Consider the following 27,013-nt stretch of genomic DNA (forward strand, 5'->3'; position numbering starts at 1 on the left):
CACCCGCATTGGTAGTTGGCACAAGATGCCCTTCCTGATGCAACTCCAGTGTAACCTGGAGAAACACACACAGCCACTGGTCTTCCAAAGAGGTCTCCCATCCAAGTGCTAACGAGGTCCCACACTGCTTAGCTTCTGAGATCTGGCAACTGGAAAATATGGTACACAGTGTGGGAACTGGGCTGGAAAATAAAAATGGGTCAGATGAAACCACACTCATGGTGTGCATCATGTTGTGCCCAGTGAAAAACAGAACCCTCAGTGTTGAAGAATCCGTGTGAGAATAGATTTATTATAAAGGTGTTGGAATTCAGGCAACACTATGAAACAGTGGTTAGCACTGTTGCCTCACAGCTTTTTTGTATGGAGTTTGCATGTTCTCCCCGTGTTCATGTGGGTTCCCTCCACGTGCTCCAGTTTCCTCCCACTTCCAAAGACTTGCAGTTACACTCAACAAAAATATAAACGCAACACTTTTGGTTTTGCTCCCATTTTGTATGAGATGAACTCAAAGATCTAAAACTTTTTCCACATACACAATATCACCATTTCCCTCAAATATTGTTCACAAACCAGTCTAAATCTGTGATAGTGAGCACTTCTCCTTTGCTGAGATAATCCATCCCACCTCACAGGTGTGCCATATCAAGATGCTGATTAGACACCATGATTAGTGCACAGGTGTGCCTTAGACTGCCCACAATAACAGGCCACTCTGAAAGGTGTAGTTTTGTTTTATTGGGGGGGGATTCCAGTCAGTATCTGGTGTGACCACCATTTGCCTCATGCAGTGCAACAGATCTCCTTCGCATAGAGTTGATCAGGTTGTCAATTGTGGCCTGTGGAATGTTGGTCCACTCCTCTTCAATGGCTGTGCGAAGTTGCTGGATATTGGCAGGAACTGGTACACGCTGTCGTATACGCCGGTCCAGAGCATCCCAAACATGCTCAATGGGTGACATGTCCGGTGAGTATGCCGGCCATGCAAGAACTGGGACATTTTCAGTTTCCAAGAATTGTGTACAGATACTTGCAACATGGGGCCGTGCATTATCCTGCTGCAACATGAGGTGATGTTCGTGGATGTATGGCACAACAATGGGCCTCGGGATCTCGTCACGGTATCTCTGTGCATTCAAAATGCCATCAATAAAATGCACCTGTGTTCTTCGTCCATAACAGACGCCTGCCCATACCATAACCCCACCGCCACCATGGGCCACTCGATCCACAACATTGACATCAGAAAACCGCTCACCCACACGACGCCACACACGCTGTCTGCCATCTGCCCTGAACAGTGTGAACCCGGGATTCATCTGTGAAGAGAACACCTCTCCAACGTGCCAAACACCAGCGAATGTGAGCATTTTCTCACTCAAGTCGGTTACGACGACGAACTGGAGTCAGATCGAGACCCCGATGAGAATGACGAGCATGCAGATGAGCTTCCCTGAGACCGTTTCTGACAGTTTGTGCAGAAATTCTTTGGTTATGCAAACCGATTGTTTCAGCAGCTGTCCGAGTGGCTGGTCTCAGACGATCTTGGAGGTGAACATGCTGGATGTGGAGGTCCTGGGCTGGTGTGGTTACACGTGGTCTGCGGTTGTGAGGCTGGTTGGATGTACTGCCAAATTTTCTGAAACGCCTTTGGAGACACCTTATGGTAGAGAAATGAATATTCAATAAAAATTCACACGACGGAGTCTTTCAAGCAGGAACACAGTGCAAGCAGCTGCACCACATCACTCCGCTGAAGTGAACGACAGCCCAGTTTCACATTATTTTTTCATCCTCCCGTCATGAAATTATTCAAATTTTCGTGACAGGGTTTTTTAACTCACTATTACTAGCCCTACTCCTACCCCCAACCCTATGCTTATCCATAACCTAACCCTACTCCTTCCCCAAACCCTAACCATAATCACCCCCGACCCCCCCCCCCCTCCACTGCACTTTTAGTTACGTGCAGCCATCACAGAATGAATTAGAATAAATTTGTGCTCCTGTGACAAAAATTTTACACTTTTCGTGACAATATGATGAACCAATAGATCAATGTATATTTCGTGCTGCTGAATCACGACAATCTATGAGACTGGGTTGTGGAGAACAATAAAATAAAAACCAGCTGTATAATAAGTGAATATCACTGGGTTGATATAAATAATACATGAAAGGGGCAGCAATATCAATCAATCAATCAATTTTATTTATATAGCGCCAAATCACAACAAACAGTTGCCCCAAGGCGCTTTATACTGTAAGGCAAGGCCATACAATAATTACGTAAAAACCACAACGGTCAAAATGACCCCCTGTGAGCAAGCACTTGGCGACAGTGGGAAGGAAAAACTCCCTTTTAACAGGAAGAAACCTCCAGCAGAACCAGGCTCACGGAGGGGCAGTCTTCTGCTGGGACTGGTTGGGGCTGAGGGAGAGAACCAGGAAAAAGACATGCTGTGGAGGGGAGCAGAGATCAATCACTAATGATTAAATGCAGAGTGGTGCATACAGAGCAAAAAGATAAAGAAACACTCAGTGCATCATGGGAACCCCCCAGCAGTCTAAGTCTATAGCAGCATAACTAAGGGATGGTTCAGGGTCACCTGATCCAGCCCTAACTATAAGCTTTAGCAAAAAGGAAAGTTTTAAGCCTAATCTTAAAAGTAGAGAGGGTGTCTGTCTCCCTGATCTGAATTGGGAGCTGATTCCACAGGAGAGGAGCCTGAAAGCTGAAGGCTCTGCCTCCCATTCTACTCTTACAAACCCTAGGAACTACAAGTAAGCCTGCAGTCTGAGAGCGAAGCGCTCTATTGGGGTGATATGGTACTATGAGGTCCCTAAGATAAGATGGGACCTGATTATTCAAAACCTTATAAGTAAGAAGAAGAATTTTAAATTCTATTCTAGAATTAACAGAAGCCAATGAAGAGAGGCCAATATGGGTGAGATATGCTCTCTCCTTCTAGTCCCTGTTAGTACTCTAGCTGCAGCATTTTGAATTAACTGAAGGCTTTTCAGGGAACTTTTAGGACAACCTGATAATAATGACTTACAATAGTCCAGCCTAGAGGAAATAAATGCATGAATTAGTTTTTCAGCATCACTCTGAGACAAGACCTTTCTAATTTTAGAGATATTGTGTAAATGCAAAAAAGCAGTCCTACATATTTGTTTAATATGCACATTGAATGACATATCCTGATCAAAAATGACTCCAAGATTTCTCACAGTATTACTAGAGGTCAGGGTAATACCATCCAGAGTAAGGATCTGGTTAGACACCATGTTTCTAAGATTTGTGGGGCCAAGTACAATAACTTCAGTTTTACCTGAGTTTAAAAGCAGGAAATTAGAGGTCATCCATGTCTTTATGTCTGTAAGACAATCCTGCAGTTTAGCTAATTGGTGTGTGTCCTCTGGCTTCATGGATAGATAAAGCTGGGTATCATCTGCGTAACAATGAAAATTTAAGCAATGCCGTCTAATAATACTGCCTAAGGGAAGCATGTATAAAGTGAATAAAATTGGTCCTAGCACAGAACCTTGTGGAACTCCATAATTAACCTTAGTCTGTGAAGAAGATTCCCCATTTACATGAACAAATTGTAATCCATTAGATAAATATGATTCAAACCACCGCAGCGCAGTGCCTTTAATACCTATGGCATGCTTTAATCTCTGTAATAAAATTTTATGGTCAACAGTATCAAAAGCAGCACTGAGGTCTAACAGGACAAGCACATAGATGAGTCCACTGTCTGAGGCCATAAGAAGATCATTTGTAACCTTCACTAATGCTGTTTCTGTACTATGATGAATTCTAAAACCTGACTGAAACTCTTCAAATAGACTATTCCTCTGCAGATGATCAGTTAGCTGTTTTACAACTACCCTTTCAAGAATTTTTGAGAGAAAAGGAAGGTTGGAGATTGGCCTATAATTAGCTAAGATAGCTGGGTCAAGTGATGGCTTTTTAAGTAATGGCTTAATTAGTGCCACCTTAAAAGCCTGTGGTACATAGCCAACTAATAAAGATAGATTGATCATATTTAAGATCGAAGCATTAAATAATGGTAGGGCTTCCTTGAGTAGCCTGGTAGGAATGGGGTCTAATAGACATGTTGATGGTTTGGATGAAGTAACTAATGAAAATAACTCAGAACAATCGGAAAGAAAGAGTCTAACCAAATACCGGCATCACTGAAAGCAGCCAAAGATAATGATACGTCTTTGGGATGGTTATGAGTAATTTTTTCTCTAATAGTTAAAATTTTATTAGCAAAGAAAGTCATTAAGTCATTACTAGTTAAAGTTAAAGGAATACTCGGCTCAATAGAGCTCTGACTCTTTGTCAGCCTGGCTACAGTGCTGAAAAGAAACCTGGGGTTGTTCTTATTTTCTTCAATTAGTGATGAGTAGTAAGATGTCCTACCTTTACGGAGGGCTTTTTTATAGAGCAACAGACTCTTTTTCCAGGCTAAGTGAAGATCTTCTAAATTAGTGAGACGCCATTTCCTCTCCAACTTATGGGTTATCTGCTTTAAGCTGCGAGTTTGTGAGTTATACCACAGAGTCAGGCACTTCTGAATTAAAGCTCTCTTTTTCAGAGGAGCTACAGCATCTAAAGTTGTCTTCAATGAGGATGTAAAACTATTGACGAGATACTCTATCTCACTTACAGAGTTTAGGTAGCTACTCTGCACTGTGTTGGTATATGGCATTAGAGAACATAAAGAAGGAATCATATCCTTAAACCTAGTTACAGTGCTTTCTGAAAGACTTCTAGTGTAATGAAACTTATTCCCCACTGCTGTGTAGTCCATCAGAGTAAATGTAAATGTTATTAAGAAATGATCAGACAGAACTGTTAAGTCTTCAATTTCCATACCATAAGTCAGAACAAGATCTAAGATATGATTAAAGTGGTGGGTGGACTCATTTACATTTTGAGCAAAGCCAATTGAGTCTAATAATAGATTAAATGCAGTGTTGAGGCTGTCATTCTCAGCATCTGTGTGGATGTTAAAATCGCCCACTATAATTATCTTATCTGAGCTAAGCACTAAGTCAGACAAAAGGTCTGAAAATTCACAGAGAAACTCACAGTAACGACCAGGTGGATGATAGATAATAACAAATAAAACTGGTTTTTGGGACTTCCAATTTGGATGGACAAGACTAAGAGTCAAGCTTTCAAATGAATTAAAGCTCTGTCTGGGTTTTTTGATTAATTAATAAGCTGGAATGGAAGATTGCTGCTAATCCTCCGCCTCGGCCCGTGCTACGAGCATTCTGGCAGTTAGTGTGATTCGGGGGTGTTGACTCATTTAAACTAACATATTCATCCTGCTGTAAACAGGTTTCTGTAAGGCAGAATAAATCAATATGTTGATCAATTATTATATCATTTACTAACAGGGACTTAGAAGAGAGAGACCTAATGTTTAATAGACCACATTTAACTGTTTTAATCTGTGGTGCAGTTGAAGGTGCTATATTATTTTTTCTTTTTGAATTTTTATGCTTAAATAGATTTTTGCTGGTTATTGGTGGTCTGGGAGCAGGCACCGTCTCTACGGGGATGGAGTAATGAGGGGATGGCAGGGGGAGAGAAGCTGCAGAGAGGTGTGTAAGACTACAACTCTGCTTCCTGGTCCCAACCCTGGATAGTCACGGTTTGGAGGATTTAAGAAAATTGGCCAGATTTCTAGAAATGAGAGCTGCTCCATCCAAAGTGGGATGGATGCCGTCTTTCCTAACAAGACCAGGTTTTCCCCAGAAGCTTTGCCAATTATCTATGAAGCCCACCTCATTTTTTGGACACCACTCAGACAGCCAGCAATTCAAGGAGAACATGCGGCTAAACATGTCACTCCCGGTCCGATTGGGGAGGGGCCCAGAGAAAACTACAGAGTCCGACATTGTTTTTGCAAAGTTACACACCGATTCAATGTTAATTTTAGTGACCTCCGATTGGCGTAACCGGGTGTCATTACTGCCGACGTGAATTACAATCTTACCAAATTTATGCTTAGCCTTAGCCAGGAGTTTCAAATTTCCTTCAATGTCGCCTGCTCTGGCCCCCGGAAGACAATTGACTATGGTTGCTGGTGTCGCTAACTTCACATTTCTCAAAACAGAGTCGCCAATAACCAGAGTTTGATCCTCGGTGGGTGTGTCATCGAGTGGGGAAAAACGGTTAGAAATGTGAACGGGTTGGCGGTGTACACAGGGCTTCTGTTTAGAACTACGCTTCCTCCTCACAGTCACCCAGTCGGCCTGCTTTCCCGGCTGCTTGGGATCTGCCAGAGGGAAACTAATGGCGGCTAAGCTACCTTGGTCCGCACCGACTACAGGGGCCTGGCTGGCTGTAGAATTTTCCACGGTGCGGAGCCGAGTCTCCAATTCGCCCAGCATGGCCTCCAAAGCTACGAATAAGCTACACTTATTACAAGTACCATTACTGCTAAAGGAGGCCGAGGAATAACTAAACATTTCACACCCAGAGCAGAAAAGTGCAGGAGAGACAGGAGAAGCAGCCATGCTAAACCGGCTAAGAGCTAGTAGCTGCGCTAAGCTAGCGGATTCCTAAAAACACACAAAGTGAATAATGTGTAAATAATTTAGAGGTGATTCAGCAGAGGGAGTGCTTTAGTTAAGGCACGTGAAGATTACACTGTGAAACAAATCGTTATCTAGTTAACTAGATCAATCTAACTGCGCAGATTAAACAGCTAACAGATACAGCAAAACACCGCTGTGCTCCAGAACAGGAAGTAATACAATACCGCAGTGAGAGCCAACCACCAGTAGAGGCAAGCAAGAGCTCGCAATCCAATTTATGGATTATGAGTTATCCATAAAGCACAAAACGACTCAGAATCTGATGTCAAACGTGCTGCAGCCTCGCTCTCGTCTTAAGGCGGGACAATAACAAGGAGGCTGACGGCCGATTAAAACAGTGCCGTCTCCTTCAAAAGCCGTCTAAAATGCGGAGCTGTCGGTGTGTGTGTGTCTGTCAGAACCCCATAGTTAAATACCCTGGTTAAAAAAATGTCACTGACGGGATTCAAACCCATAAACTCTGATTACCAGACAGAAACTTTACCACTGCGCTACCACCGCTGGCCTGTAATCAGAGCAGAAAAATGCCTGAAATCAACAAAGACATGGATGAGGTGTACTGTGTGCGGCCGCTGCAGCCTGACACAAAGACAAAAGATCTTTTATATATTTCCACGAGGACAGCAGACAGAGACAGGCGCCTCACGGAGGAACATTGTCAGTTCATGTCCTTCCAAACACGGAATGTGTTCTCAAGCTGGGACATCCAGAAGCAGAGATCTTTACAGCCACAGCTGTGAGTGGACACGCCCCCTGTCCGTTCAGTGCCCAGACCAAAGTGTCACTCTCTGTGTTATGTGGTCATTCATTTTCGTTATTTGTTATGTAATTACGTATATAGGTATTGTTGTAATTATTTATATAACTGTCCTGGTGGTGGTTTCTGTGTTTGTAATGTGTGCACTGAGCCATCATCCAGCTGTCAGTGTGCTGTGATCAGCTGACAGGCCCCTCCCCCTGCTGTGTGTGATCAGACCTCGCTGTCCGGCCCTCATGTGATCAGATCTGTACATACATATAACCATTTTATGCAAGTGTGTCCATTTTATGCCAGTGTGCATGTGTCGCGCATGTGTGCGTGACACAAGCACCACCTGTGTGTGGCTTCTTGCAACTCCACAATCATGGGGGCACTTAAACAAATTTCACATCCAGCTTGACTCGGTTCAAATCCTAGCCTAACTGGAAAATCACTAAGGGCACTTGGGCAAGGTCCTTAATCCCCTAATTGCTTGTATGGCAGGACCCTGACATCGGGGTGAATGTGAGGCATTATTGTAAAGCGCTTTGAGCGTCTGATGCAGATGGGAAAGTGCTATATAAATGCAGTCCATTTACCATTTTACTATTTACTTTGAATTAACTGTAAATGTGAGAGGGCATGTGAATGAGTTTGTCTGTCTATATGTGTCTGCCCTGCGATAGACTGGCAGTCTGCCCAGAAAGTACCCCACCTCACGCCTTATCACTGCTGATATGGAGAGCCACACACACACACCCAAACCCCCCGCCACAACACCCCGTGACCCTTAACTGTAAGTAGGTTCGAAAAATGGATGCACGTTGAATTTCATGAGATGTGTACCAAAGACAAAGTCAACAAGAATAAACAAGTGACTAAGTGCAAATAAATAGAAGAAGAAAATGTATTTGTATAGCACATTTCAAAAACATTTATAAACTGTTTTACCACAATATAACAATGCAGTAAAACAGTTTAAAGCAGTACATAAGAAACAAGAGCAATCCAAGATTTCTGACGTCCACCAATCTGGATCTGGATCACCTCCAAAATTCAGTGGAGTCTTCTATGCCCTAATATCTATCTGTGGTGCAAATTTGGTGAGAATCCTTGATGTAGGTTATTTGTTTTGGTTTGTTTTTTTGTTTTTTTTACGTAATCTTTCAAAGCCTATATAAAGTGAAATCTGGGTCTATAATCTGGATCCAGCTTCCAAAATTTAATGGAGTCTTTCATGGCCTAACATGTATCTGTGGTGAAAAATGTCATCAAAACTCGTGCAGTAGTTTTGACGTAATCCTGCTAAAAGACAGACAGACAGACAAATTAATAAACTTTGCTGATGTTATTTCGTCCTTGGCGGACGTAACAAACACACACCACTCTGTTAATGTTGGATTTTGCGTGTATGGTGTGAGTCAAAGATTGTAGTTACAACTCTCGCAGTTACATTTTCATCTTCTGAATTATGCTACTACGTAGGAGGCCTCAAAATGAAGCATTACAAAATACAAACGCTTGAACCAGGATTTCTACATCTGCTATGGATAGAAGAGGCCAAATCCTAGCAATATTATGTAAATGGAAAAAGCATCTTTAAGAAGCTGTCTAATGTGCAGGTCAAAGGACACCGTGGTGTGACAGATCAGGTGAAGGTTTTGAACCTTTTCTCTTTGAAGAATCACACAATCTCTCAAAGAAAATGTCAGCTGAACATATGGGGGGTCAGCAAGCACCAAGCATTTCGGTCTTTTCTAAATTCAACAGTAAATAATATCTAGGCTATGGAAAGGTCTAGGCATATCTGATGTAAAATCCTTTGAGTGAATAGATATATAGATGGGCAGGTCTATATCCTCTAGTGTGTTTACATGATAACTCAAAAATAATAGACTCCAACCTGGTTCTTTCTTTGTGGAGTTTAGATTTTCTCCCTGTCATCTCCAGATACTCCACTCCCTTCCACCCTCATGCAGGTTAAGCGTGTCAAGGGTTTCCCCCACCTCTCACCTAATGACTGCTGGAATAGGCTCCCGCCCCCTGTGACCCCTAACTGGAATAAGTGGGTTCAGAAAATAAGTGTATTAATTGTGTATTTCTCCAAATTAAAAGGAGATATAATGAGGGCAGAGTGGCGCAGTCATGGCCCTCTGTGAAGAACCCAATTCTGTCACATCTCAGAAGTTAAGCAGAGAGAGGGACCTGATTACCACGTAGGTGGGAGACTGATTTGGAGCATCAGGAGCTGTGCATGTTTCTCTGTGCAGAACTGGAGTGGCCTGAGGCAGGGCAACTGGAGTAAATCTAGTCTAAAGTATCAATCTGGACCTCTCTTGCATCTCTTGACCCTCCCAGTTGACCCAACTGGGGCAGTCAAAAGCAAAATATTAAAAGTAATGAGGATAAACTGATTCAACTGGAGACATTTGATACACCAGGTCAATCCAAAAAAGCAACTTTGTCGTGCTGCTGTAATACCCACAACAGATCTGACGTTTCCTGGATGGATGAATTAGGAGCAGGTGTGGTTGTCAGTGAGAGAGATGGGCCATTCTGGAATAGTAATGTACTGAATCAGAGGAGTGAAATGTTCTGACTGTTCACAGTAGTTGGATTCTAAAACTCAAAGAAACTGGTCCCATGTCCACAGAACCTTGCCAAAAAAGAGATTTTGCATGAATAGTCATAAAATAGTCATAAAAGTAAAGAAGGTGAGAAAGGTGATCAGGCAATGCATGCATAACTAGGGTCTTTGAGAGAGAGCGTTTCCACAATTAGACATTAAATTAGACAAATACCGCACTTTCCGGACTATACAGTGCACCTGAATATTATCCGCACCCACCAATTTTAAAAAGAAAAAAGAAATTGTACATAAATAAGTCGCACTTGTCTATAAGCTACGGGTCTCCATGTTGTAACATGAGATATTTATACATATTTACACGCGTGCAGCCGGGATCAGATGGAGTCTGTGGTAAATGAGACGTTATTAAGGCGCTGTGACTTTTTCGACTTGCGCCAAGACAGACAGCCAGTGAGGAAGGGTGGGGGGAGAAGGCTCCGCTCCACTGACTGATCTGACGGCGCAACTTGGGCGCAAAGTGCCGGAGGTGGACTTTTCTTCACTAAAACCAACAGGTAAGACCTTATAGTTAGACTGTGAATTTACACTGCATGAGGAGCGCAGCTTTCAGGAAATCAGTTGACAGCATCAAAAATCCGTAAATTAGCTGCATCACTGTAAAAGCTGCAGTGTTCAAAGCGTGTGAAAAAAGTAGCATCTTATAATCCAAAATTTATGGTAAGCCATTATTTAATTTTTAAACACTGGTTATCTGTGTCACAAGTCTGAACAACCCTGCAGAAAGGATGTGGTATGAATGTAAAAAAAACTGAAGGAGATGGTCACGTAAGGTATGTCGTGAATAAGGTCCAGGGGAGAGAGAGAGAGAGAGAGAGAGAGAGAGAGAGAGATACAGCATGTGATTAACAGCACCTATTTCACTCACAAATAGAACCTTGCAGCAAGGATTTGTGTGCCTGTAGCTGTGAACAACAAAAAAGGTGAGGGAGATGGTTGACTGAGATGCACAGTGAATGGGACCTGAGAGAGAGAGAGTGAGCAAGAGAGAGAGAGACAGACAGACTATTATCAGGTCAATGCATTCTACTTACGCTGCTTTCACTGTTTAATTTCTAAAGAGAAATTCAGGCTGCAGTCTTGGTTTGCTCGAAAATTACTTCAGCAGCAGGATTTGTTTGTTTTTTTTCCATCGACACAGTGTGCCAGTGGAAACTGATCACATTTTCACCACAGAGGCTTTTACTCCCAAGAGTTCCAAAGCAAATCACTTCCTTTTGTACATGGAGGGCTGATGGCAGCGTTTGATGATATGTTTGCTGGTTGTGTATTTTAGATGGCCTTTCACAGTCACTGAAAGATACAAAAGAAGCCCAACACAAGACCATGGCAGAGACAAATCAATTGCATGAAATGGAATTCAGCAGGTGTTTATGTGGCCAGAAATGAGAGTGTGATGAGATGTCGAAACCCCCTGACACTGTTCTGCTTCTTTAAGTTCTGCAGCACACGCCAGAATACTAATCCTTTTGAAAGCACTCTATATATTATATGCCCTCTGTCAATTGATGAGGGGGTTAAGTTACCGTGAAAAACCATTTAAGATGTATAAGTATCATTAAAGTTGTATTTAATATGTTTCCTACTATTATTTTCTGTTATTGACTGATTTCACAAAGTAATTCAAGCTTTTCTTATTCTCAAATGAGCCAGTGAACCTTTTGATTTGCTAACATATGTAGAAAGAAACCAGTGTTTTGACACCTTCTTGGTAAAATGCTGCAGCCCAGTTTCACTTTTTTTTTTTTTTTTTTGTGATACCGTCATGAAATGTGTAATTTTCATGATGTACTCAAGTACTGTTTTTAACCCTACCCCCACTCTCCCACATCACCCCAAATATGTAAAACATTTCCATCACAGTATCATAAACTAATAGATTAAATCAGATTCAATGGAGAGAAAAATTCTAAGCAATATGAAGTTGCAAACTGTCTTCCTTCTATCATCCTCAACAGCATTTGTCTTTTTTTTTTTTTTTTTGTGGACAGAGTGATTGTAGTTCTGGAAGAAAGATAAATATGAGCTTTCTCTGATTGGAAACAAGCAAGATGTTCCCTCTGTCTGCCTGGCTGTCACTCTGAGGGCTTTATCTTCCAGCAGTAGTGGGGCGGCATAGCAAACCAAATGTTCATTTTGTGATAAAAGCATGGAATTTGGCACACATATTTTAAATAACTAATCTAACTAATGTTTATTTTCAGATATGGAGCCATCCTGGTCCTTACCTCTGATGAGCTACAGGAGTCAATAAAGAATTACACAGGGGTCAAAATTTAAAAATGCTCCAGTCATGTTGAAAAAATGTGTATATATATATATATATATATATATACCACATAATGTGGTATATATATATATATATATATATATGAGGGCTGTCAATAAAGTAACGGTCCTTTTAATTTTTTTCAAAAACTATATGGATTTCATTCATATGTTTTTACGTCAGACATGCTTGAACCCTCGTGCGCATGCGTGAGTTTTTCCACGCCTGTCGGTGACGTCATTCGCCTGTGAGCACTCCTTGTGGGAGGAGTCGTCCAGCCCCTCGTCGGAATTCCTTTGTCTGAGAAGTTGCTGAGAGACTGGCGCGTTGTTTGATCAAAATTTTTTCTAAACCTGTGAGACACATCGAAGTGGACACGGTTCGAAAAATTAAGCTGGTTTTCAGTGAAAATTTTAACGGCTGATGAGAGATTTTGAGGTGATTCTGTCGCTTTAAGGACTTCCCACGGTGCGAGACGTCGCACAGCGCTCTCAGGCGCCGTTGTCAGCCTGTTCAAGCTGAAAACCTCCACATTTCAGGCTCTATTGATCCAGGACGTCGTGAGAGAACAGAGAAGTTTCAGAAGAAGTCGGTTTCAGCATTTTATCCGGATATTCCACTGTTAAGGGAGATTTTTTTAATGAAAGACGTGCGGACGGGCTCGCAGCCGCCGCGACGCTCCGCCACAGGAAAAACACCTCTGTTGAAAGCCTTAAGGACAAGTTGGAACATGTCCTGCTGTTAAACAATTTCTCATATACTCACTCCACTGAAAGCCATCAAAAACCGCCTGGATTTTACAAATGGTTATCAACACGGAGGTGTTTTTCCTGTGCCGCCGCACCGCGTCGGCTGCGCGCACGTCTTTCATTAAAAAAATCTCCTTTAACAGTGGAATATCCGGATAAAATGCTGAAACTGACTTCTTCTGAAACTTCTCTGTTCTCTCACGACATCCTGGATCAATAGAGCCTGAAATGTGGAGGTTTTCAGCTTGAACAGGCTGACGACGGCGGCTGAGAGCGCTGAGCGACGTCTCGCACCGTGAAAAGTCCTTAAAGCGACAGAATCACCTCAAAATCTCTCATCAGCCGTTAAAATTTTCACTGAAAACCAGCTTAATTTTTCGAACCGTGTCCACTTCGATGTGTCTCACAGGTTTAGAAAAAAATTTGATCAAACAACGCGCCAGTCTCTCAGCAACTTCTCAGACAAAGGAATTCCGATGAGGGGCTGGACGACTCCTCCCACAAGGAGTGCTCACAGGCGAATGACGTCACCGACAGGCATGGAAAAACTCACGCATGCGCACGAGGGTTCAAGCATGTCTGACGTAAAAACATATGAATGAAATCCATATAGTTTTTGAAAAAAATAAAAAGGACCGTTGCTTTATTGACAGACCTGGTATATACCACATTATTTGGTATATATATATATACCACATTATGTGGTATATATATATATACCACATTATGTGGTATATATATATATATATATATATATATATATATATATATATATATATATATATATATATATATATATATATATACCACATTATTTGTCTTATCATGCAAATTATTGGTTGAAATGAAAGGAAAATAAAGAAATAAAAAAGGATTAATAAATGGAGCAGTTTTGACTGTGTTGAATGTTTGGTCTCCAAAGTAAAGGTCAAACAAGATCGACGTCCGCTGGATTCTAGGACGCATGACATATGTTATAAGATAATTAATGATGACAGATGGTGCAAACTATTCCTGTTTAAAATGCTATTAACTCAACCAATAATTTTCATCTTTTTTTTTCTTTTTTTTTTTTTTTTTTTTACCAAATTGGAGCAACTTTATCTTTTGACCCCTGTACAAATTTAAACTGACCTTTGTCACCATTTTTGCTGTTTTTACCTCATAACTCCACTGAATTCAGTTATAGATAGTCCAACTTATACCTTTTTGGAATCATTATGATAAGACAAATAATGTGCTTTTTCAACATGATTGGAGCATTTTTAAATTTTGACCCCTGTGTAATTCTTTACTGACCCCTGTAGCTCATTAGAGGAAAATAAACATTAGTTAATTTAGAATATGTGTGCCAAATTCCATGCTTTTATCACAAAATGAACAATTTTTATGGAAATTTTATCTAAGCTGCAACACTACAGGCACAAAGCATCACACAGTGCACCATCGCTCAAATCCGAAATATGAGGTGCAGTCAGGCACATACTGTAGCTAGTGTGGTCATACTGTCTGTCACCAGAAAGCGTTTGCACCTTAGACCAAAGCTCAAACACGCCAACCTCAGGTCAAATGTTATTCTGTATTTCTTCATTTAAAGAATGCATCACTTACACATGCCTTATAATACATGTGCACCCTGCCTGCCTGCACCTCACTGTATGGGGAAAAAAGAGCAAAGGGAGAATTTTATGTTTGGTTTGTTTGGCAAGGCACACACTCTCTCTCGCTCCTTCTTGCACACACATGCACAAACACACACAAAATACACACTCTTTATGCAGAACAAGCAATAACCAATTTGACAATACAAATGTGCAGTCAAAGTTCAAAATTTACACTTCATTGATGTTCGCATGTGGCAATGTAGCATCTGTGATGTGAGGTTGCAAAGTGAAACAACCACACACACACACCAAAGCACACACATGACATGTTGTAATATACGCTATGAAACTGAATTGAAAATAATTAAATGGAAAAAAATACAAAACTTCAACTTTTCTGCTTCAGTGCTTCACCTCAGGGAGCTTTGGTGGACACTCTCTACTGGATGCTCCGACTGGTTGGTGTTAATTTGCATGATTTGGTTTTTTTTGTTTGGTTTTTTTACCAAAATTGGAGCAACTTTAACTTTTGACCCCTGTACAAAGTGAAACTGACCTTTGTCATCCTTTTTGCTGTTTTTAACCTTATGAATCCATAACATTCACTCATAGGTAGCCAACACTGTACCTTTTGGAATCTTAATGATCTTAATGACAAATAATGTGCTATATTTTTTCAATACGACGGGAGGATTTTTCAGTCTTCTCTTTGAAAAATGGCTGCCCTGGGTGACATACTGAAAATTCACAACACCCCAAAATCCAGTTTTATCTGGAATACCTTTGGCTATATGTGTACAAAATTACATGCTTTTATGACAAAATATACAAGTGTTATGGAAATTTTAGCTAAGCTGCACCACTATATGGACTTAATTTCTACAGCGTTTTCCCTCTGATACAGATACTTAAAGTATTTTACAGTGATGCCACACATTTACCAATTTACACACACGCATTCACACAGACACACACACGGACTTGCACACAAGTGCTGCCACATAAGTTGCTCAACTACACATAGGGAGCAACCTGGGGATTAAAGACCTTGCTCAGGGGCACCTTAGTGATTTTTCTGTCTGACGGGGAATCGATGCAAATGAATGAAGCAAATGGATTTGTGCCCTCTGCACCACTTGTTTTTCCCCTGCCATAAAGATAAAAACCTCTGTGTCACACGACTGGTACATGACAGTCTTTCCTATAGGCAGCATATTTTGACAAGCAAGAATGTGAAGCTACTCAAAAGAAGTGGGTAACCCTGGCCTCAGTAAATTAAAATTCTACCATGTATTGGTTCTACCTGTGCACCAAAAACAGGTGATTTCACTGATTAGCAGATCTACCTGCCTGAAGAGTTGAACTAATTAAAAGCAGCTGGTTTAGAGGGTGGAGCAATCAAATATGTGTAAGGACTTTTACTCACTGAAGCTGGGGCTATCCACCTCTGCTGCACCTCCAGCAACATTACTCAATGAACAAAGATTGGCAAAATAAGCGTTTTACTTTCTAAGGACCTGAAAATGTGTTTTCCAATCACCTACATGCTAACAACTCTAGTTATCACAAAAAGCCACTGAAGTTAATCTACTAAGCTACCTTTGGAGCTAGCATAGTCAATGCCCATATAGGCTGTGTCCCAGTTCAAGGGCTACACCCTTCCAAGGCTGTGTCCTACGAAGATATGGCCATCAGAGACAGCGCAGGCCAAACCAACTGTCCTGAAAGGTGACCGTATGGCCCATGGACCATTTTGCTATTGCGTCATTAGCTTTTACCACCCCTACCCCCTGTCGCCTTACAGTTTTGACAGTTGCATGTGAAGAGCTAGCATAGTAGGTATTACCCGGAGTTTTGTAATCATTTTTCAATACATGATTATACTTTACTTACAAACATTACTTATCAGTAATTACTTTTCAGTTGCACATATGATGCCCAATGTCCTGTTTTAAAAAAAAAGGTGTATTGTGAGTTGGATTAAAAGCTACTTACTCGGGGACTACTGTTCTTCATGTCTGGACATGGGTTTCCACAGGGTTCTGTGTTGGGCCCAAAATTATATACATTAATGATTTATGTAAAGTTTCAGATCTGGCTAAAGCTGTTCTCTTTGCAGATGACACAAACCTGTTTTGCTCAGGGGAAAATCTGCAACAATTATTATCTGATTTAGGAACTGAAATGACCAAGTTAAAGAGATTTAGATTATAGAGAGTTTGATATTAACAAATTATCATTAAATTTTTCTAAAACTAAATTAATGTTATTTGGAAATTATAAAAAAAAAAAGACATACAAATTCAGTTAAATATACATGGGGTAAACATAGAACGTGTCAAAGAGAATAAGTTTTTAGGTGTTATTATTGATGAAAAAAATTATTGGAAAGCTCATATTCAGCATATTCAAATGAAGGTATCAAAATGTATTGCAGGTTATCGAGACCACACCAACCCATTGTTCATTAAATCTCAAATCAGAGGTGGAATGAAGTCACCATCAAGTTACTCTCAAGTCATGAATCAGCAAGTCCAAAGTCAAGTCTCAAGTCATAATGACCACCAGCTGTTTGCAAGCTGACTTGAGACTTGACCTGGGACTTGCAGATTCATGACTTGAGAATGACTTGACAGCGACTTCGTCCCTTCCCTGTCTCAAATATTAAAACGTCACGATATGATTTGGTTCAAGACTGTTCAATTAATGTACAAAATGAAAAATAAACAAGTGCCCTTTAGAATTCAAGGATATTTTACTGAGAGAGAGGGAAAATATAATTTATGGGGCTTGTATCATTTTAAAATTCCTGGCGCTCGGACGACCAGGAAAGGTTTCTGTGTCTCCATGTGTGGCCCTAGAATATGGAATAACCTGACGGATGAACTCAAACGATGTCCAAATATCAATCAGTTTAAAAATCAATATAAAGAAATTATGTTTTCAAGATATGTATCTGCTGAAGAAGGTTGAGTTTTGTGTGTAGCCAAATTGTAAATGTAAATTTGTTCGGTAACACTTGGATTGTGTCCTTTAAATTTTAAAGATTGAAGTGGTTGAAAATGGGAGTGGGAATAGTTTTTATTTATTTATTTATTTATTTGCACTCCTTTCTGACGACTAGATGATGTTACTTTTGGTTAAAGGGGTAGGTGTTAAAAAGCTTTGCATCTGCCTCCACCCTTTCAGGCATGGATGCATTGTTAATCCATTTTCTTTTTCATTGTCAATCCATTTTCTTTTTCAGTGTCAATCCATCTTCTTTTCATTGTAAGTTTTGTTTGTTGTTGTTCTTGTTGTTGTTGTTGTGTGTGGACGGAATAAATTCATTTCAATTCATTACAAACTGTTCTGACTTGGAAGAAAAAAAATGACTGGGATTGTTTTCAGCCTAGTCATGTCACTCATGACATATGCGGTCAACAAATGCAGCCATAAAAGGGTGTAGCCACTGAACTGGGACACAGCCAAAAAGTATGTAGGTAGATGATATACTGGCAGCCGTAACCTTGCATACTGTTTATTTCCATCACGTCACAATGCAAATTTGTATGATAAAGTTCAAACGTTCAACTCAACAGTAACAAGCTGAACCAGTTACTGAAGTAAACATCATGGTGGAAGATCTGGGTGGCTACCTGAATCATGCCAAATTAGACTGAAATGAAAGGAAATTCATCCTGAAAATCTGCTCCAAAATCCAGTATTAAACTACTGTATCAACAAGTAACACCAGATGCTGAAAATATATGGAAAAGCAATTCTGTCTGACATTTTTACTTAACTTTCTTTCTTTCTTTCTTTCTTTCTTTCTTTCTTTCTACAACCCCTGGCAAAAAGTTTGGAATCACCGGCCTCAGAGGATGTTCATTCAGTTGTTTAATTTTGTAGGAAAAAAGCAGATCACAGACATGACACAAAACTAAAGTCATTTCAAATGGCAACTTTCTGGCTTTAAGAAACACTATAAGAAATCAAGAAAAAAAGATTGTGGCAGTCAGTAACGGTTACTTTTTTAGACCAAGCAGAGGAAGAAAATATGGAATCACTCAATTCTGAGGAAAAAATTATGGAATCACCCTGTAAATTTTCATCCCCCAAATTAACACCTGCATCAAATCAGATCTGCTCATTGACATTGACCCTATGCCATGACATTGACCCTATGTGTCTTTTTGCAAGGAATGTTTTTGCAGTTTTTGCTCTATGGCAAGATGCATTATCATCTTGAAAAATGATTTCATCATCCCCAAACATCCTTTCAATTGTCCAAAATATCAAAATAAACTTGTGCATTTATTGATGATGTAATGACAGCCATCTCCCCAGTGCCTTTACCTGACATGCAGCCCCATATCATCAATGACTGTGGAAATGTACATGTTCTCTTCAGACAGTCATCTTTATAAATCTCATTGGAAAGGCACCAAACAAAAGTTCCAGCATCATCACCTTGCCCAATGCAGATTCGAGATTCATCACTGAATATGACTTTCATCCAGTCATCCACAGTCCACAATTGCTTTTCCTTAGCCCATTGTAACCTTGTTTTTTTCTGTTTAGGTGTTAATGATGGCTTTCGTTTAGCTTTTCTGTATGTAAATCCCATTTCCTTTAGGCGGTTTCTTACAGTTCGGTCACAGACGTTGACTCCAGTTTCCTCCCATTCGTTCCTCATTTGTTTTGTTGTACAGTTTTCGATTTTTGAGACATATTGCTTTAAGTTTTCTGTCTTGATGCTTTGATGTCTTCCTTGGTCTACCAGTATGTTTGCCTTTAACAACCTTCCCATGTTGTTTGTATTTGGTCCAGAGTTTAGACACAGCTGACTGTGAACAACCAACATCTTTTGCAACATTGCGTGATGATTTACCCTCTTTTAAGAGTTTGATAATCCTCTCCTTTGTTTCAATTGACATCTCTTGTGTTGGAGCCATGATTCATGTCAGTCCACTTGGTGCAACAGCTCTCCAAGGTGTGTTCACTCCTTTTTAGATGCAGACTAACGAGCAGATCTGATATGATGCAGGTGTTAGTTTTGGGGATGAAAATCCATAATTTTTTCCTCAGAATTGAGTGATTCCATATTTTTTTCCTCTGCTTGGTCTAAAAAAGTAACTGTTACTGACTGCCACAATCTTTTTTCTTGATTTCTTATAGTGTTTCTTAAAGCCAGAAAGTTGCCATTTCAAATGACTTTAGTTTTGTGTCATGTCTGTGATCTGCTTTTTTTTCTACAAAATTAAACAACTGAATGAACATCCTCCGAGGCCGGTGATTCCATAATTTTTGCCAGGGGTTGTATACAAGTATTGCCACTTAAATAAAATGTAATAACTTATGCTCAGACCTTTAAAAATCACTTTATTTGAAAAATGACTTGAGCTGAGATTTAGAACCGGTGTGAAATGCAGATGTGTTCAGAGTTGGAAATTCTGTTGTGGAACATAATAGCGATGAGTTGAATCAATATGACTCTGTTGAGTTTAAGCCTTAAAAGCTAAAATAATTAAAAATTACAATGTGAGATTATCTAAATGACAAGTTCACAGTGTAGAGAGGCAAAAATGTCTGTTTTGTTCCTTTTCTCTTCTTTTGAATTGGTGATAGTCTGTGTTATCTTATAGTTTTCATAGGACAGGAAAAATAAGCTTTAGGCTTCTGTCTGGTTAATTTTACTCTATGGAATGAATTGTTCTAAGAATGTAAGTTTTGTTTCTTCTAATGTAGTTACTCGGGGTCACCACAGCAGATCTAACATGTTGATTTGGCACAGGTTTTACGCCGGATGGCCTTCCTGACACAACTCCAATTATATGGTGAATGGGCACAGGTGGTCTTGTTCTGGGAACCTTCTGATTTCGAAGCAGGCACACTAACAATGTTTAACCATCAGTGGTGGGCACAGTTCAGCTAATCCGATAACCAATAATTATCGAAGCTAATGTTTTTGCTAGTGGATTAGCTTTTCAGATAACTTTTAAAACCTTCAGCGGACCAATTAGCTTCTGATAAATTTAGTTCCGATAACTTTCAGTCCGTTAACATTTTTTTGCTGGTAAAGCAAGCAAAGTTTAAGTCAAAAATGTTTGTAAACCCTAAAATCAAATATTTTAGTCCGTCTGTTGTGTTTTTGTGGCTGTCACTTGCTGATGATGTCATCATTAAGCACAAAACATGATTGGCCTGTTGAAGCAGGGAGCATTGTGGGTAGTGTAGTTCAGGTTCACTTTGGACGTTACAGTGAGTGTTACTGTCTGCTCGACGCAGAAACAAAACAGACTAATTTTAACATTATTTTATTTCTTTGTGGCTGATGGCATAATTTAATCACCAAGACACTGTGGGAGAGAGGAGATCTCACAGTGCAGCTGTGTTTCAGAGGGACTTTTCTTAGACACCGTTTTGGATAATCAGGACACTTTCTTCAGAATTTAATTAACTACACTGAAACTAACAGGTAAGAATTTATATTTACTAGGTGTATTTTACTCTGCCAATCAATGCATTAATGGATGTATTTTCTAACTTTATGTTAGCTATGCCCACCACTGGTGACTATAATAAAAATTTTGAAAAAGTAATAAACTATAAATGTTCAGGAACATTTTTGGAACTTTTTAATGTAATTTCTGTGTTGACATATTTTTACTTTCATTACGTTTCTTTGTTTAATTTAAATGTGAAAAAAATCATTCATCTATTTTGACACCTATTGCCTTATTTATTTTGTTGTACAGCATGGTACAATTTAATTGGTGATTCACTGTACAGCAGATGTACTCGCATTGATCTGGGAGACTGATAATTTAGGGTTTGTTTAGGTAAAGATGAAATCATACAACTAACCCACTGAACTAGCAATAATAATAATCATAATAGTAACAGTGACACAAACTAAGTACAGAGTAGTAATCACCAGCACCAATATATTATCCATCATCTTTGTGACATCATTCTATTTTTTCTCCTAAACAGAGCTAAGTGAAAACTCTCACACTGTTTAGAGTCTGTGTGTGTGTGACTTCCAGGATCAGGCTCACCTTGACTGAGATCTTGCCTTCGTCCTTGGGTAAATGTGCTGCAAGGAACCAGTCTCCAGGGAGCGGGCTGGTCACGTTGAATACTCCTGTTGTACGATTTGGCAGAGTCCAGGTCAGTGTTATCGCAAAGGATCCTGGGACAACAGTATCTCTTGGGAAATGGGTGTGCAGAGGGTTGATCACTGGAGGAGCCCCAGACCTGAAATACCTTTTAGTCACACACACCAAAATAATGAACTTGTGTTTTCATAAACAACAGTTACAGCTACCAAATATGAACTTGAGCTCTGTGAAGAGGAGGACAGCCTGGGCACAGATGGCATCATCTATTTCAAACAGTGTTTAAAAAAAAACTAATAATCACATCCAGCTTCACACGTTTGAATCCAATTAGCTAATGCTAATTATGTTTTATATCTCTGAGCAGTCACCTTGGTTACCAGCTGCCATGATAAATACTGCTGGCCTATGACAAAAAAGTGCAAACAACTTGCTGTTGTTGCAATGGTGCATTTATGATGTTGTCTACATTTGATAATGTGTGAATAGGTTGTAAACTCAGCCAGTATACTGTTCTCATTGTAAAAGAATCGCAACATATTTTGCAGGATAATCCATTTTCATAGGCTCTGAGTGGTATACCCTGCATTTGGGTGTCAAAATCTAACCCCTTATCCACGTCATGACACCTGGGTAGCAGATCAAGTAGGGGATTGCCTGTTGGGCCAAACTTTGTTGGGAACTTTGTGTGCCCCATTGCCGCTACTGTAACCATGAAGGCCCACAGGAACCCAAGAAATCTTCAATGCTGGATCAAGCGGGGGAGGTGATGGCTTGTCAACCAATGGCTGTGAAGGTGGATGAAGGCAGCAGAAGGTCCTCAGACCCCAATTGTCTGGGATTTCCCAGCCATCGACCAGGCTAAGGAACTGTCAAGGTCCATGTCTTTGTCAGAGTAGCACGACATTTCCATGTTAAAGATCAACCTTGAATGTAAGTCTGAAACAGTGTGCGCCGAGACTAGGCCTGCTCAGCAATCTCCTTGTCCACCATCCCATACAGGAAACAATCAAGAGATGATCTTCCTCACAACTGAGGGATTGCCATAACTATACCCTCCATAATGTAGCCAAAGATGATACAATTTATACTTCAGAATTCATTGTGCAGCTCACACCAACAGCTGATAGGCTGTCTACACAACCATAAATTTGTGTAGTACCTACTTCACTAGGGGAGAGGCAGTCATTGTGAGATACTAAAAATAAGAGTGTGAGAATTGAACTATAGATGTGTCACAATGTAATACCAGCATTATGATGAATTCCAACTGCAAGCCAGGGCCAGATATTTGCAATCTAGACAAATGAATGTTCCAGCAATCAACCTGCACCGGCATATAGGCATTATTCCTATTTTATAACACTATTTTGCTACCTCTGATGCTCTGTGCAGTGTTATTTATATCGAAGTGGCTACTGGCACAGTACTGTCAATATTTGTCTATTGACACAGTACCAATCAGATGCCACCATTCCTTCTGTGCCAATGAGTGACACTGTTACATAAACCATTGTGCTCGTTCTGTCTGTTATTGATTTCTTACTCATGTAAAGTTTGAGAATAGGTTGAGAACAGAGAATAGGATCCATTTCTTAACATTAATTCATGAATTCATTTTCAGATTTGACACACTGTGGCACATGCTACTTATTGATGCAGTTGCGTGGCAGTGGAGTAACCGGATTGGGATTGGATACAGTCTACGCCTGATGTAATGTGGAAAATGATTGGCTCTGTGTCAATAGACAAATGGAGCTCCTATTGACACAGTACTGTGGCAGTAGCCAATTCTGATTTATACACCTTGAAATGGCAACACTCTGCATTGATGCCCTGCAGTCTGTGGTTGCACCATAGATCACCACGCATGGTTCATCATCATCAGTGTAGACAGCCCTACAGACTCAAACTAAAACTAAAAAGGTTTTATTGGCTAAAACCCTTCAGTCTAACCAGGGAATCACATCAACATCAGGCAAAAACACAGGTCAGTATAGTCACTGCTTTATAGAAACAGATTTTGGTTTTGGAGATCAAAGCCAACCCCTAAGCTTGTTTTCATCCTTTTTTGACAGGTAAGCTGAAATTAATGAAAAAGATGTGAATATAGTGAGATTTTGTGCTTTCATGGGCTCACATTAGGTAACATTAGCTTGCCTGTTAATGCCAATCAGTTATAAAACAGCTAGTCAGTTGCATAACTGACAGGTAAGCTCACTAACACAGATGCATCATTGTCTGAAAAGATATATATTCAGAGGAACATTATCAGGGCTTGTACCTTTATTGCATTTTTTTCATTTTCAAGTGCTGATATGGTCCACTTCATCCCAGAGGCTTCATACAAAAGAGCTACACATTAATTCTGATTCTAAGACACCAATACAAAAGCTTACCATGCCTGTGCTGATAAAAGCACAACACTCACCAGCAATATTTAAAGTCTGTCCAATCTGCTCCCATATATGAGCTTTTCCATCCATTGGGAGCTTTTATGCGATATGTTGTACAGCTCAGATGGTCAGCCTTGTTTTCTCCAGTATGTCACTTGTGTTTCAGCAATACCAAGAATGCTCACTCTTGGGTGTCAACATGTGCATGGGTGCATGTTTGGAAAGGGATGAGTAAGTACGGGATTGTTTGCCATCTGAAATCTCACCACAAGTTGATTTTGAAACTCCGTTAACAGCTCTAAATGGGTCACATTATATACCTTTTTGAACAAGCTAATGCAAATCAGTAAGTCAATCAAAAACAAATATTAAAATTTATAGTCAACACAGTGATCATTAAAAAAAACCAGGGGTGCAGCTTCTTGTCCACTCATTGCCTGATAAGAGGTAACTTCCTCTTTCTTCCACAAACTGTGTGGGTAAGTGCAGACTGGGTTATCAGGCAGGTCTCTCAGAGGAAGCACAACTCTATTAGTGGATTTTGTTACTTATGTCACAGAAGCCTAAAACGAACCATTTCAGACCGAAATTTTGCTGCTATCAGGAGAGCCTCCCCACGCATAGTCATAGAATTGTGAGACTTTCAGCATGTTTAACATCAAGCCCCATCCACGTATGTAACTAAACTTCAAATAACAGAGTTTACACAATACAACCCCTTTAAGAGTAACTGCTGCACACTGAGGCTGCTGCTCATAACAAAACATTGTAAAGGTTTAGCCAGCTGGCAAAGCATCATTCCCAAAGGGAACATTCATAGGATGCTTATTATCGCCTATTTATATCTGCAGACTTCAGTCAAATACTAAGACCTCGAGAATAAACAGACTACAAGCTATTAAAAAAACAGTAAAATGAACAGTTCAGGTGCATGTACATCGAAACTTACACAGTCACATTTCTGTTTGGACAGTTGTCTCCAAATGTGCCCCCTTGCTCCTTGAAGGTGATGAGGTTCCATACAGCCATCATGGTGTCATCAGGCACATTGAAGTGGAACAGTTCCACACTGGCAAAGGAGTTGAAAGCATTCAGCTTACGAGGCGTTCGGGTGAAGTATTCGGTCACAAAAAGGCAATCTAAAATAACAAAGATACATAAAAGGAAACACACCGTATAAGCCAATCGGGGGTCATTTGTTCGGAACTCAACAAACATTTTGCAGTTGGGACATGTTAATAGTTGCCATCAGTATCACTCTTATAAACACAACAGGGTAAGAAGTACCATCTCTGTCTTCAGTCCATCACCACAGGCTTCACCTTGAAGCTTAGAAGCTGTTTAGAGTGAGCGAAACCATCTAAATATGTGATCAAAGACGTTAACTCATTTTAATCAGCTGAAGCAGATTTACGCAGGCTCACTCACATCCTGCTTCATGTCAAATCCTTGGATTGCGTCCACCGGAGGCTCTGCATATAAAAACAGCAGAGAAGTGACAGGTGTAGACGACACAAGCCAGCCTGACAGTGAGCAATCTGGGAGAAATAATGGGCATTTCTGTTCGCTGTTGTGCCTCTTAGGGAAGTATTAGAACACATTAGGCCCAGAAGGATTTAAACAGACACTCGTTTTTTTGCCACAATGGGACTAAAATTTGAAATAATCAAGATGACTTTGTTATGCCGACTTTCAGCTTTAATTCAATTTGTTTAACAAAAATATCATGTTGTCCTTTAAGGAATTATAGCTAGTTTTACACACTGTGCTTTAATTTTTTTTTTTTTTTTTTTTTTTTTGAGACCATAAGTGACTGGACAAACTAAACATCAGAATTGTGTTTTCACTAACACTAGTCATCATTTTTACAGCTTGTTCTACGAGTCACTGGTTATGTTTTGAATTATTAAGAATCATAAACAGTAGGGTACTCTGCAGTAAATCTGTCCAGAGTAGGCAGGTCTCAAAACCTAAGTGACAGTGCAAAAAGAGGACGAGTGAGGGAAGCCACCAAGACACACAGACAACTCTGAAGGAGTTACAGGCTTCTGTGATTGCAACTGGATAAACCACGTGCAGTTCAGCTGTTGGTTGTTGCATCAACAGCTGCAGTGACAGGAACAGAAAAAAAAGGTTTTTATAGAAGAAAACAGATCAAATCCTACACTCATGTCTCCCATGTGATTTCTGGCAAACTGTAGCTGAAATTTAATGTCTTCTTTTTAAGAAAATCCTCTGTTCCGCTCCACCATGTAGGTGTGACTGGTGATACTTCTATACATCTTGCAAAGTTGTTACAGGTATCTTAGTGGCTTCCCTCACTATTCTCCTTCTTGTATGGTCACACAGTTTTTGAGAACTGCCTGCTCCAGACAGATTTATTATACAGTACCGTACTGTTTGTAATGCTCAATGATTGATGTAAATGAAGTCCAAGATGTACAGTGCATCCAGAAAGTATTTACTGCGATTCACTTTTTCCACATTTTGTTATGTTACAGCCTTATTCAAAATTATTTTTTCCCCTCAAAATTGTACTAACAAAACCCCATAATGACAACATGAAAAAAGTTTTTTATTATTATTATTATTGCAAAGTTACTAAAATAAAAACTAAGAATGCACAATCCATAAGTATTCACACCTTTTGCTCAGTACTTTGTTGGCAGCAATAACAGTCTCACGTCTTCTTGAATACGATGCCACAAGCTTGGCCCATGTATCTTTGCACAGTAAATTTTGCAGAGTAATATTTACTCTGCTGGGATAACATTTGGTCCCAGTTCAAACAGAGTTAAATATACTCTATGACAGTGCTAAATCAACTCTATCACAATGTAAAATCAACTGTTATTGTAGTAGAAACACTTGATTTG

At 40.0% G+C, this 27,013-nt stretch overlaps 1 protein-coding gene across 1 annotated transcript in view; it reads right to left on the bottom strand.

Moving 5' to 3' along the window:
- The window catches only part of tmem8b (transmembrane protein 8B), a 142,015-nt gene that overhangs the window by 105,835 nt on the left and 9,167 nt on the right, over nt 1–27,013 (bottom strand). Inside the window, exons 2-3 of the mRNA XM_034170983.1 lie at nt 25,087–25,276; nt 21,682–21,889 (exon numbers count right to left, since the gene is read on the bottom strand). Of these exons, the coding sequence (XP_034026874.1) occupies nt 21,682–21,889; nt 25,087–25,276 (398 nt within the window). The remainder of the gene's footprint in view (nt 1–21,681; nt 21,890–25,086; nt 25,277–27,013) is intronic.

Source organism: Thalassophryne amazonica, chromosome 5, assembly GCF_902500255.1.
Source record: "Thalassophryne amazonica chromosome 5, fThaAma1.1, whole genome shotgun sequence".
Classification (NCBI taxonomy): Eukaryota; Metazoa; Chordata; class Actinopteri; order Batrachoidiformes; family Batrachoididae; genus Thalassophryne; species Thalassophryne amazonica.